Source organism: Clarias gariepinus, chromosome 20 (genome assembly GCF_024256425.1).
Source record: "Clarias gariepinus isolate MV-2021 ecotype Netherlands chromosome 20, CGAR_prim_01v2, whole genome shotgun sequence".
Taxonomy (NCBI): domain Eukaryota; kingdom Metazoa; phylum Chordata; class Actinopteri; order Siluriformes; family Clariidae; genus Clarias; species Clarias gariepinus.
This window is the reverse complement of record NC_071119.1, coordinates 15,591,146-15,604,404: the sequence shown is the minus strand read 5'-3', so window position 1 is coordinate 15,604,404 and position 13,259 is coordinate 15,591,146. Positions and strand designations below refer to the sequence as shown.

The following is a 13,259-nucleotide window of genomic DNA, read 5'->3' as shown; positions in this document are numbered from 1 at the left end:
GCATGACCATGCCCCCTGTGCACAAAGGCAGCTCGATGAAGACATAGTCTGACAAGATTGAAGTAGAATAAAACCCTTTATTTGGGAGTGAATCTGAGCCTGAAAGAGTTTAGTAGAATCGTATATTGACGAATGCAATAATGTAAGTTTGCATGTAGTACAAATCAACAAGAAATGCATTAAGTCATCTTTTATTTGAATGAAAAGATGAAATTAATAAATTACTCTAAATGACAATTTCAGAAATCAGTAGCTTGATGTACACCATACATTAAAAAATGTGCGTAACAGTCCTCTAAAAAGTTGTTTTTATTTACATTTGACTCCATTCCATTCTGTAAAGCCTGTATCCTCATTTAACATGGGAAGCCAATTGTGTTCATATCATTAGTTAGACAAAAACCTAGATGTTTCTGTTTTTGGAATATTATTTCTAAAAGCTTTGATCTGCTTATTATTGGAGGGAGGAAACCTCTGGGATTCACAGCTGCTCATCATTTGGCCATTTTTTTCTCCATGCTGAAAAGAGGGGGAAAAAAAACAATTAAAAATAATTTAATTAAAAGACATTACTAGATTTCTATACATTATGGTCATACATTTTAATAAGTTAGCAAAAGGGCAATAAATATAATTTTACATAAATTCATTAGGAACAACACAATCACTTGACTTCACATGCTTACCTAATAAACACTGTACAACCTAAAAAACAAACTAACAGCTTAGAATGCAAATAAAGCCAATAAAACTCTTAAACATTTGGTAAATCGTAAAAAAAAAAAAAAAGTTACAATTGAATTCACAGCGGTGTTTTACGCTCTTACTTGGTGAAACACATTTCCAAACTCCCAGCTATGGGGCCATATGAAAGACACTTGTTAGCTTAAGCTTAATTATTAAAAAAAGGCTTTAATTTGCCAAGAAGCATAAACAGTTTAGAACAATGGAAAAAAAGTCATGTGATCTGATGATTCCTGACTGGACCTATTGCAGAGTGAAGGGTGTGTAAGGGTAAAAAGGCTGACAAGCCACTGCAGGCAGCGTTATGATCTAGGGGTTGCTTCAGTTAGTCAAGTCTAGGATCAAAAACATTATGAGGCAATAAAATAAAGTCAGGTAACAACCTTAATGACCAGGTTATCACATCAATATGTGCAAGACAGCACACCGGACAGCAACCGTAGCACAGCACTCTGTGGTTATTTCTTTTAGTTTATTGTCTGTGTTTGGTTACAAAAACAAGATTCAGTTTTTCATTAGTTCTCACAAATCTGGAGATCTGATTAGAATGTTCAGAAGCTCTTTGTGGGACTTGATGGATCAAGATATACCAGGACGACAAAGCATGAACTTCAAGACTGCATTGATTGAACTAATTGGAGTGTTTCGAAGCTGCAACCACCTGCCCGAATAAACTGACGGACACCGTCACAACTTATGTCTGTACAAAAACTGACGTACCAACCAAATCCTTCTGCACAAGAACTGGTGAAAAAGTGTGTACAGACAGGCCAGAAACTCACTGACAGAAAAAAAAAATCTGAGTGGAAAGCTGGAAAACAGGTTTTCAGCCAACGACCCTGTATCAGTATGGAGATGCCTACAGCACATTACAAACTACAGGAGACCATCCCTCCCTCACAAAACTTGACTGACGACCCAACTATCTTCTTCTTTTTAAGTTTATGTTGCTCAAAAACTTTGATCACTGACAATTTCCCAATCACACTTCAGGAAACCCCCTACCAGCTCCCTAATCTGCACTCAAAGTATGCAAAGAGGATGTAAGACAGCTCTAGGAAAGCACCTGGTCTCCTTCAATTTTAAAGCCTGTGCTGACCAACTCTAATCTTCACTCAGACCTTCAACAGATCTTTGAAACTATGTGAGAAGCCCCTCCTGGGAAGCTTTAAATGTTCCATCATCATCAACCCTTCATGACAAAAACGAATGTCAATCATTACTGAAACCACTAATCCCAGAAATCCTCTCCTCTAAACTCTCATGACTCATGGGACCTCTCCCGCCATTTAGTAGTCCACCAGCTTTTGTCTGTTAAAGTTTACCAACAACAATGCATGTTGTCATTAGACTCGAGGCAGCAGGGAGCAAGGAGGCGGAGTGGTTGCCGCTCTTGTTTGCAGTTAAACAAGTTCAAAAGTGTGGAGATGACCATGGGCGACAACCATCAGCATCACTCCCCCTTTCAACATCAGACCTGTGTCATCAGGGGACCACCATTTCTAGCGGGGTTTAGCACGCCGCCTGCATGACGCTAACAGGGTTTAGCTCGCCGCCTGCATGACGCTAGCGGGGTTTAGCAATAAAAGCTGCTGAATTTTGGGGGTTTTTTTTGGAAATTTGGGACACTTTGGGTTTTCCCGATTGCTGCACGATTAATCACAAAAAAAAAAAAAAAAAAAAAAAAATCGATTCATACTTACACACGTATAGCACACGATCTAATTTCAGAACGACAGCGATTCACTTACAAGTTTTTCCATGCATTTACATCATGCAGCATTCACATGCTCACTTATCTACTTTGCAATAATCCCAGATGCTATATATCAATCAATACTAATACAGGGTAAGACAACACTACTAATTGTCAAATCAGACCAGAGATTAGTGAATGATTCAGTCATACAACTCAATTACTTCTCCCATCCTTATTCTGCCATCACTCACATGACGTGTAACGAGGAGGTAATCCTAAAAACACTAGTCACTTAACTTGAAGTTGTAATAGTATGCCATCATTTTCGTGGATCAAACCTGGGTTTAAACTCTACGTTTTCTGCTCTGATTTTATTTAATACTAGTTTAAACACTTACTCGCTCGTGCTCAAACTCTGCTCTCTTTCTCTCCCCCTGTCTCTCCTGTGCTTGCGCAATTTCAGCCAGAGGCTAGAGGTGTGACGGTACCAGCCAATCAGAAGCTGTGAGAGTACATTTTGAACACTTGCTTCTGATTGGCTCCTTTTGACACCTTCTGTGTCCTTCAATGTGCATGTGTCAAGGCATTACATTTTCCTTTGCTGTTAGTATTGTTTGTAGTTTGTATTGCTTTTTTTATAAGCATATGATAAATGTCATACACACGCACACACTAAAAAGAAAAAAATATATATTACTGTCTAAACAAAAAACATTTACACTTAGTTAATTAAACCTGAGGCACTGATTGTAGCTGTTACACAAAGACTTTGAATGCAGATAAAAAATTACATGAATTTATACTAGAAGTGTGTTAAGATTGAGCAAAAAAAACATTGACAACTATAAATTCTATACTGTAAATGTATCATGTAAAGAATTTTAAACTAACAAACTCCTTTGCATTCACCAAATGCTGATAAAATAATCATGATGTAAACCTAACGCATGTGATGATAAAGCACAGGCACTACTTAATACTTATTTTATTTATTATTGTTAACATTCTATTTATATTTAATAGCTTTTAAGTTAGTCACCTTTTTGTGTGCATCACAAGAAACTTGTAAATACAGTTAGTCCCCGACTTACAAACATTCGTTTTGCGATTTTCCGCAGATAAGAACGGACTGTAGGAAGTAGCTCAAGTGTATTGTACAAAAAAAAGAGAAAAAAAAAAAAGACACTGCACTGCATTAGACACCAATATTTACAATTATATACAATATTTTCAGCGTGCAAGTGAACGTATAAAATAGCTCCTGAAACGAAATTCGTTCATAAGTATGGGACAACCTGTAGTGTGTAGACACAACTATTTTTTTTTTTATACTTGAGTACAATAAATATTTTGGTCATGTGAGAGGATCGTGATCTCAATCCTCACGGAGAGAAATTGTAATTTTACGTTTTAGCAAGATTAGTGCAGCCCTAGCACAAAAGTTTGACTTTATACGCCAAGGAAAGAAAAAATAAGCAGCTGTAGCACTATAACAATGATGACTTCTTACTTGAACTTAATAAGCCGTGATCCCTGAATAAGTTGTGCTCCCTCGTTGGTGAAATGGCAGGCGAATAGGAGCCAGTTCCTGGGCTGTACTTTGTAGGCAAACCTCATGAACAGCAGTGAGTAGCAGGTCAGAGCTGATGAAACAGTGAGATTAGTGTTATGTGCAAATACTTAACTTAAAAGGTTATAGTTAACAGGGTTATCAGTGAAAAGTGACGAGCTAATACTATCAGGGCTGACAGTGAAACGGCATCAATCAGTGCCAGACAATGTTTACAACAATAGAACGAGATCGCAAAATTTTAACCTCACTCACTTTCATTAAATTTTCCATTTGAACCCGTATCCTCACTTAAACCAAACATTTTTTATCAGTACTCATCTTGCCAGGACAAAGCATAAAAAGGCAACCTTTGTACCAGTGTTCTTTCAATGCTTTAACAAAAGTTCAATTGAACTTTGAACACACAAATGGGATGGAGTTCCTGCTTCTTCTGGTTTGAAAGCAACTATAAACAAAAGGTTCATTTGAAACCTATAATTTACTTAAGCTGAATGCCTAGCTACAACTTTTACTTGAGAAAATACTCCTGAATTATTGGCACTCTTGTAACTCTTGTAAATGGTTAGAAAAAAAAAATGCATGACTTTATTTACCTTAATCGCACACAGAGAAATCTGAAAGAAACTATGTTCAAATAAACGTCCTACTTGTTCTTAATCAAATAACCATGAAGTACCGATTTTAATAAGTCATTATTTCTTCTAAATTGATACAAACAATAGTTATGAAAAATGTACAGTGCTATCGATCCATTTTCATTCAAACAGCTGTGCAGGAATTATTGAATATGCTGAAGACTTAATATTTCAATAATATAGGTAAATATTTTAAACCTGCTGGCTCTTGAAGACAGGTGCACGAGTTATAAAGAATTATTGCCTATTTAATTCGTAAAAAATGCATCACAATTTTACCAAGGGTGCCGATACTTCTGGAAGTGATTATGCACATACTTATTTTAGCATTCTTACAGAACAACACCAACCACTGGTCAGTATGTTAAACAAGATAAACCTGTTGTATCACATACCAAAGGTCATTCGTCCGCTGATGATTTCAGGGCTCTTTTTCATGTCGCTGATTGCAGCAATCGGCAACCCCCAGTTTGCTACTGGACCCCAGAAGTGCTGAAAATGAAAAAAAAGTAAATACATCAAAATCAGTATAATCTTATCCATTTCATCAGGCGTTTCCAGAACAGTGACATAAACGCTGACTAAAAGTTGTGACATGCTGCACGGTCCCAAAATAAAAACTTGTTTTACATCACATCGCTGCAGATTTTTAATTGGTCAGATGGTGTTAAACAGCAGCAGCTCTGGGGAAGGTGATGACTGTCATTTAAAAAAATGTATATGTGCTTATATAGAAGCCTTGCCTGTGAGTTAACGGGAGGCTTCAGACATCAAACTGCGCATTTGGGTTTTTGAATGTGTCAGTTAAAACGAAAGTTATCATTTCTTTCATAAAGGTGTAAATTTTACCACTACCAGAGGCGGAGGTGCAAGGCGACAGTGCTAATCACTACGCCATTGTGCCGCCTTATAACTATAAAGAAATAGAGGAGACAGACTTACTGTGCTGATGATGAAGGTCCCGTGTGCAGCAGACATAAAGAAAAACAGATAGCATATAAAATTAATAAAAACTGAGAACAAGAATTAAAAACAAGAATTCCCAGTGAAACACTCTCGTGTGGACAGTTTTATGAGAACAGTGGACGCTGTTATAAGCTGCAAAAGGGGGACCAACTCCATACTGAAGAAGATGCATTTGGATGCAATGTCATTTATTTGTTATTTGATCACCCTGACCAAATGTAAACAAGGGAGACCGGTTGCTAATTAATTAACGGTTACTTTAATAGTAAGTGCACTATATAGCATGCTGAAATTTGCATTGTTTATAATACCACTCTAGTGTACTTGAGCAGGGAGCTGTGGGGCATTTGGGACATGGCCCTAGCTTTGCCCTTCATTTCGGTCAAATCTAACTTCCGCCAAAGTTTTTAAACAAACGGCTCGTTTCTAAACTCGAGTGCATATTAAATACCGATATGGTTAATACCACAAATAGCACTTACGATTTAGAGGATTTATTCCAGATATATGTGGTGTAGCTAACTAAAGCAACTAGCAGGCTAGCATGGTTAGCTACATGACTCCATGACTTACCTCATCAGATAGTCTCTGAACTCCTTACTGCGGAGATGATCCACAGCTTTACGGGCCAAAACGCCAGCCATTGTTTTACTCGAGTCACGTTATATACAAAATATGAAGTAAAGGATAACTCGAGGGCTCCGGGGATTTCTGCAGGAGTCTGCGAGAAAACAGAGGACGAATCAGATTTACAATGACTGTGGATGTGACGCCACTTCCTGTTCTTGTAACATTTTCAGCGAAAGAGTCCGCCCCTTAGACGCCAAAAAAGATATACCCGCTGCTCCCATTGGATGGTGAGGCGACTTCATGCGCCATATTGGTTGTTGCTCCTATCGGCTGGTGCGGTGATATAATGACGCCATATTGGTTGTTGCTGGAAGCACACAGTGCTTGAAGTGCACAGGCTGTTCAGCCAAGTTCAGTGCGATTCCAAACCGCAGGGAGCGAAACTATTCGGTTCAAAGGGAACTGTAAAAATGTGAACAATGCTGCACCACTTCACCGGAGGTTGGAACGAAAGTTTTCCCATCATTCATTGCGCCTCGCTGCAGTGTGAAAAAAATGGAGCTCGAAAATGGATTTATATATCAGTGTCAATACTGAGTCTATTGATCATCTTTTTTCTTTGAATGCCCCCTTGTTAAGAAATTTTGTCTGACTTAACAAAATTCTATTCTTCATATTCTAATGTAGATTTTGATTTACCTATGTATATTTTAAAAATTTTCTCATTATAAACATAACATAATATTTAGGAAATATATTTATTTTATTGAGAAAATATTATATTCATAAATGTAAATTCTTCTCAACATTCCCAAACTTACATCATTAGGGCCCAAGCACTACGACATCAGCCCTATGTTGTCATAGTGTGTTAAGGGCCCTATTGTTTTCCCAAGGATTTTTTTAAAGCCCAAGCACTATCACATCAGCCCTATGTCCTCAGAGTGTGTCCTATTGTTTACCTATGGATTTTCCCCCCACCATTTGGGGGATCAAAAACTCCCCAGGTTGGAATATGCGGCCATTAGGATGCCTGAGAGTTAACACATAAAATTTTGCTGCATAGCTCAAACACACTTGCACGTATGGGCAGGTAAAACCTGGTACACTTTTAAAGCTTATTAAGCTGAACAACTTTCACGTTTCATGTCATGGGCTTAACTCAACAGGAAGTCAGTTATTTTGTCTCGTTTGCAAAATGCACCTAAAGAAATTTGATACACTTTTCCTAGGAAATTCATACGATCGCCACCAAACCGGGCCTATGTGATAGTATTTTTATATACTATTATATATACCTAATATTGATATAGCGCAATGCATTTAATTTAATCAATAAATCCTTAGTATATGGGCTAAGAATCTGTAAATAAAATGGACAATAGGAATTTCTCTTTATATTTTGTGAATTAATCAAATAACTTACTACACCAGTTTTACACATTTTAATAGTATATGTTTTATAGTGATATTGTTTTTTCAATAGATCTTTTTATATTCAATTGCTACAACAGCAGAAACAGGTATCAGAGATCAGGTGCTTATGTTACCATGGTAATGAACGGAGAAAGTGATGTCTGTGCTGGTGACATTGCAGGGGGATTTGAATGGTGGAATTTTGTAAAAAGACGTGCAGGTAGCAGGGAGAAGGGAGCAACTTTTAAAGTTCACTTTGGAATGAAACTCAGCCCGGTATTAAGGCTGCGTGCTATCAAGTTTTCTGTGTCAATTTCTCCATATGCCATATTTCAGAATAATTAATATTGTTTTATAATCCAGGACAACTCTTTCAATTCTGTGACAAAGATCTATAAGTCTATTTAGACTAAATAAAACAATAAGTAAATTGATAGCAAAGTAATAACAATGAATAGATTTAATAGATTTCTGCATAAACTATGGAACAGCCCCAAAATTTTTCCTTTACTCTGTTAATGTGATAAAGCATACAGTATATGATCACCATATAACTTTACATTGAATACAAAGCAATATTGCAATCCTCAGGCATTATTGAAAATATAATTTAGCAATAATTATTACTTTTTTCATAGACATAGAGAGGAAAATACACATATTTTAAAGAGATATTTGCTCTCTTTATTGTCTGTCAAGAAATATGTCCCCACTTTCTTCAGTTATTTGCGGAGGGGGTGGGGCGGTATTCATGAGAAATTCTCTTGCATGCATCACACGTTTTCACCCGGTTTGACTTGAGTGCACCTTCCAATTCATAGTTTTTTGTTTCGGTTTAGATTTTAGAGAAAAACTTTTGAAATGACACATATGGCATTATGTAATTATGTTACAACATTAACAGTCAGTTGTAATTTTAATACATGGAGGTCAGCCTTTCTCTAATAGAACAGTCAGAATTGTCAAGTGCATTAGCAAAATCCATCAAGCACCATGATGAAACTGGCTCTCCTAAAGATCATCCCAGAAAACAAAACCAAAACGTTACCTCTGCTGCAGAAGAGAAGTTCATTTAGAGTTACCAGCCTCAGAAATTCCCAATTAGCAATTAACCTTAGATTAGAGTTGTTATGAAGATTTTACAGAGCATAACAAATATCTTTAACACATGGACACATCTCAATATCAATAGTTTAAAGGAGATTATTGCATATTTTGGACGTCTTTAGCATTGCTTTACAAAGTAGAATGAATATAAAATCAGGAAATATCATGAAATTAGAAGGGGTGTCCAAACTTTTGACTGGAAGTGAACCCAAATGCCACCAGGTAAACTAAAATTAATTCATACAGTAATAATGTGACTATACTCTATACTGTACTGTGTAATTTCACAGGTATGTTTTATTCTTCTGTTTTGTGTGACACATATAAGAACTATTACTCTTTATAATATGAACTTGTTTTCTGTAAAATAGGCTAGTATAAGGTGTTTGTTTACCCACCTTGCTTTGTTGCTCGCTTACATAACACTGGATAGAATTTCTTGTTCTTCCATGCCATAATTTTTGCAATGTAAAGGCAATTTTTTGGGGGGATGGGGGTGTTTGTAGTTAGCTTAGGGCTCCCTACACTCTGGTGCCGTAGCAACAGGATCATTACAGCAAAAGTTAAAGCACATAACAGGATTTAAAGGCTGTGCAATCAGGCAAATTATTCTGCTTTCACTCTGGTATTTTGAATACATACAATATAACTTATATAACTTATTATTTTATTGTATAATAACACATACATGATATATACAAACGCTATATAACATATAAGGAGCGTTCAAGTCTAACTGGGACTTTTCTCATGAATGAAGGATAAAACGAATTGTAACCAAAAATAAAGAAGAAGGGGGAAATAAGCCAGTAGGGGAAAATCAGAGAACCTACAGTAGATGGAAACATTATGGACAGATACTATACAGAGAAGCTTGAGAATATTACCTGGGCTCAGGACCAAACCAAGGACCCTGGGGCTGCAACAAGCTGTGCTAACTTTTGCGCTCTTTCCTCATACTGAAATATATTTGGGTGTATTTTTTGTTTGTTTGTTTGTTTGTTTTTTGTAGCAAACTTGACTGCACATTATATAGGCAACATAGTGGCTCAGTGGTTAGCACTGTTGCCTTTCACCTCCAGGTCATGGGTTCAGTTCCTGCGTCGGGTCTGTCGGGTTCCCATACTTGGTGGGTTTTCTTTAGCTAATTGGCGTTTCCAAATTGCCTATAGTGTGTGAATGTTGACCAGAGGTTGTACAAATGGGAGTAAATACACTGGCCCATATGGTCCCTAGTTGGACTACAGAAGTTTATGAATGGATATATACAGGGTATATATATATATATATATATATATATATATATATATTGTTTTTTCTCTTATTTGTTTAAATGTACTTAAGAACTAACCATGTCAGATGTCTACACCATTCTCCTGGCAAACAGGCTTAAAATATGAGTGCTAGTCCTCTATACCACTATGAGGATGTACAGTTGAGACAAACACGTTGTAAGTCATTCTGGATTAGGTTGTCTTCCAACTGGCATAATCTGAGCTAATGTCTCTATAAATATTTTTATAATAGACAGCCAGTGTGTGTGATACAATCTGTACTGAACATAACTGGTTTAACTAATTAGCTAATTATACCAATTTCTTAATTGAACAGTGTGTTAACACACTAAACTCTAAAAACTCCAGAAACCTTGGGAGTTGGGAGGATGTGGGAACCTGTTAGTCAATGCACTCAGCATTCATACACCTCTTTGAAGTCATACAGGAAACATTATTGTCCTAGATATGAGTGTTCATAATTATTTTAAATGAAATAAACAAACAAACAAATTAAAAATTGAAAAATGTATTGGAAATCACTGGGGGTTTCATTCATACCCAGTTTATATATATATATATATATATATATATATATATATATATATATATATATATATATATATATATATATATATATATATATATACTTACTTTGTACAATACTTTGGGGCAAGATATTATATAATGATTTGAACATTAACTTTAACATTAACTATTATTATCATTTTAAATAGCAATAAATACTGGAGACGAAAAAGTAATTCAGTTGTAATTTGTGACTCATGTGTTCTTAGACTGCCATCTAGAGGTCATCTCCTGTAACAACTACATAACATGTTCACAATTTCCTCTGAACATTTTTTAAATCTAACCTTAAAATGGTAACACATTGTTTGACGTGTAGTAATAGTAGTGGTGTTAGACACTGTGGTCAACTTAAAAACATCATGAAATGTTAAACACTTTCATCTGTAAAATCCATTCTTAGGCTGTACAGGAGTAAACACATCACATTTACATTTACATTTACATTTAGGCATTTGGCAGACGCTCTTATCCAGAGCGACTTACAAAAAGTGCTTTAATGTTTACAACATTGGATACATACTTACACTGGGTTAACTAGGTTAATAACTAAGTACCATTAGTCCAACACAACTGAGTTTTTTTTTTTTTTTTTTTTTTTTCCTCGGGGGGAGGGGGGTTAGTCCAAGTACTGGAGAAACAGATGCGTCTTGAGTCGTCGTTTAAAGATAGTCAAAGTCTCTGATGTACGGACATCTAGAGGAAGTTCATTCCACCATCTAGGTGCCAGAACAGAAAAGAGCCTGCTCTCTAGGCCTATCACTAAGGCCAGCTCTCCAGCTTGGAAGAATCCAACCAGTTCACCACTGTGTGTTCACCCACCCCTAGTCATTCCTTTTTCGGCTTCTCTAGTCAAGGAATCGCCACAGCAGACCATCTGATCCCTCACAACTTGGCACAGGTTTTACACTGGATGGCCTTCCTGATGCAATCCAGGGGATCTACGTGTTAGGTCCGCCATTTAACTACTTAGTTATTTAGTTATGTAATCCGTTGTAATGTAATCCGTTATTTAGACAATTTATGTTTTACGTGAGCCAGACTGTGTGTGTATGTGTGTGTGTGTGTATGTGTGTGTGTGTGTGTGTGTGTGTGAAAGTCGTCCTACCCGCTGAGATAGGGGTATAAGAGATTATGGGCCAAACTTCACTGAGTGATGATGGTAGAATAATTATAAAGGTCGTGACTAAAAGGACATGCATGAGGAATCACAAAGGAGTTTTCATTTTCTGCAATGAAAAGTACTCGAACTAGTTACTTCTATCCGAAAGTAACGCTGTAATGTAACAGTTTTTTGGATTGTAAGTAATTTTGTAATGTAATTAGTTACTTTAAAAAGTAACGTCTCTCAACACTGGTCACTAGATGTTACCTCAGATACAAAACAGCAGTGTCTTAGGTTCCAAGCATAACAAAGCATACATTGGACTAATGAAGATTAATAGAAGACACAATAGACATGAGGTTATGTTCAGGAGCCGTCAGACAGCCATATGGGTTGACTCAAAACATTGCGACGTACCATTATTTTCTATGCTGTTTAATTTGTACAATAATAGATACAGTGTCTATAACACTTCAAATAGAATAAGTTTTGTTTGGCAGTTAGGATGTTTAAACCAGTTAGTCATGGAAATTAGATTTAATGACCTTATTCTGTGCTGTCATGTGACAGCTTGATATGAGACAGTTTTTCTCAACCAACTTTACAAGGAATGATTTTACATGTAGTTCTATGTATTTTGAGCATCAATAGTTTGCAAAGCTGTCATTAAAGTAAGGGATTTTTTTACCCTTTAAATGCAATGCATAAGTTTTATAGTTTTTATGTACAGTAAATAACACAAAAAAAAAAATACATTTTTGGACTATATCATGAGATGCACAGCCTCAATTATCCGTAACCAGTCCTATGAATTAAATGAATAGTTGTTTTTAACAAAGCATTATAACATTTTAAAATAAGTCACCCTCTTATCCCACTGCAGGCTGATAAACCAAGCCCCTACCCCATTTAAACACTAGCCTGGACCATGCTTTAGGGCTGGATCTAAGGTCAGAGCAAGTAGGAGGTTTAAATGTCATGAATGGCCAAGTTGTAAAACAACTAGATCTATAAAAATGCATATAGTGGCTTCCCAAATCATCAGATCTACAGTAAGTGCATAGACAGGGTGAATCAGTCAGGAAGTCTATGCATGCCACAATACAGTGTAACAGGAACATCGAGTTTACACAATGTGTCAGGCAGACATTTAGGTCTATTGTTTTCTGTCATGCTGTCTGTTACAAAATTATTATTATACAATTTATATTTTTATTGTCCATCATATAAATAAATAAAAAATTCTGTTATCATACAAACACTTTTTTTCTGGTTAGAAAATGCAAATCTATCCGCATCTACATGAAATTGCATGCAAGAGTTTCACTACACTGGTGTGGCCTCCTTAAAAGGGTTTAAAAGCATTTTATCGGTCCGTTCATCATCTTGACAGGCAGGAAACCAGAAACCTCCCATTTCTCATTCATGTGGGATAGAAGGGATGTGCCTTGCTCTCCTTGCTCCACCTTTAACCACACACCCAGTCACAGAGGCCCTGATGCTCGTAAACCTACTTGTAGAGAGCGAACGCCATTCATCTTGGACCAGTTGCATAAACAAAGAAGGAGAAACCTGAGCAAGG

The 13,259-nt window shown here is 36.5% G+C and overlaps 1 protein-coding gene across 1 annotated transcript; it reads right to left on the bottom strand.

Annotated features, from left to right (window-relative positions):
- Positions 1 to 57: 57 nt before the first annotated feature.
- Positions 58 to 6,389, bottom strand: mpc1 (mitochondrial pyruvate carrier 1). The gene is given in 4 exon segments (XM_053480278.1): positions 58 to 519; positions 3,954 to 4,086; positions 5,047 to 5,143; positions 6,187 to 6,389. Coding segments are annotated over 4 exon segments (330 nt in total). The 5' UTR covers positions 6,262 to 6,389; the 3' UTR covers positions 58 to 494.
- Between the last annotated feature and the right edge of the window lie 6,870 nt (positions 6,390 to 13,259).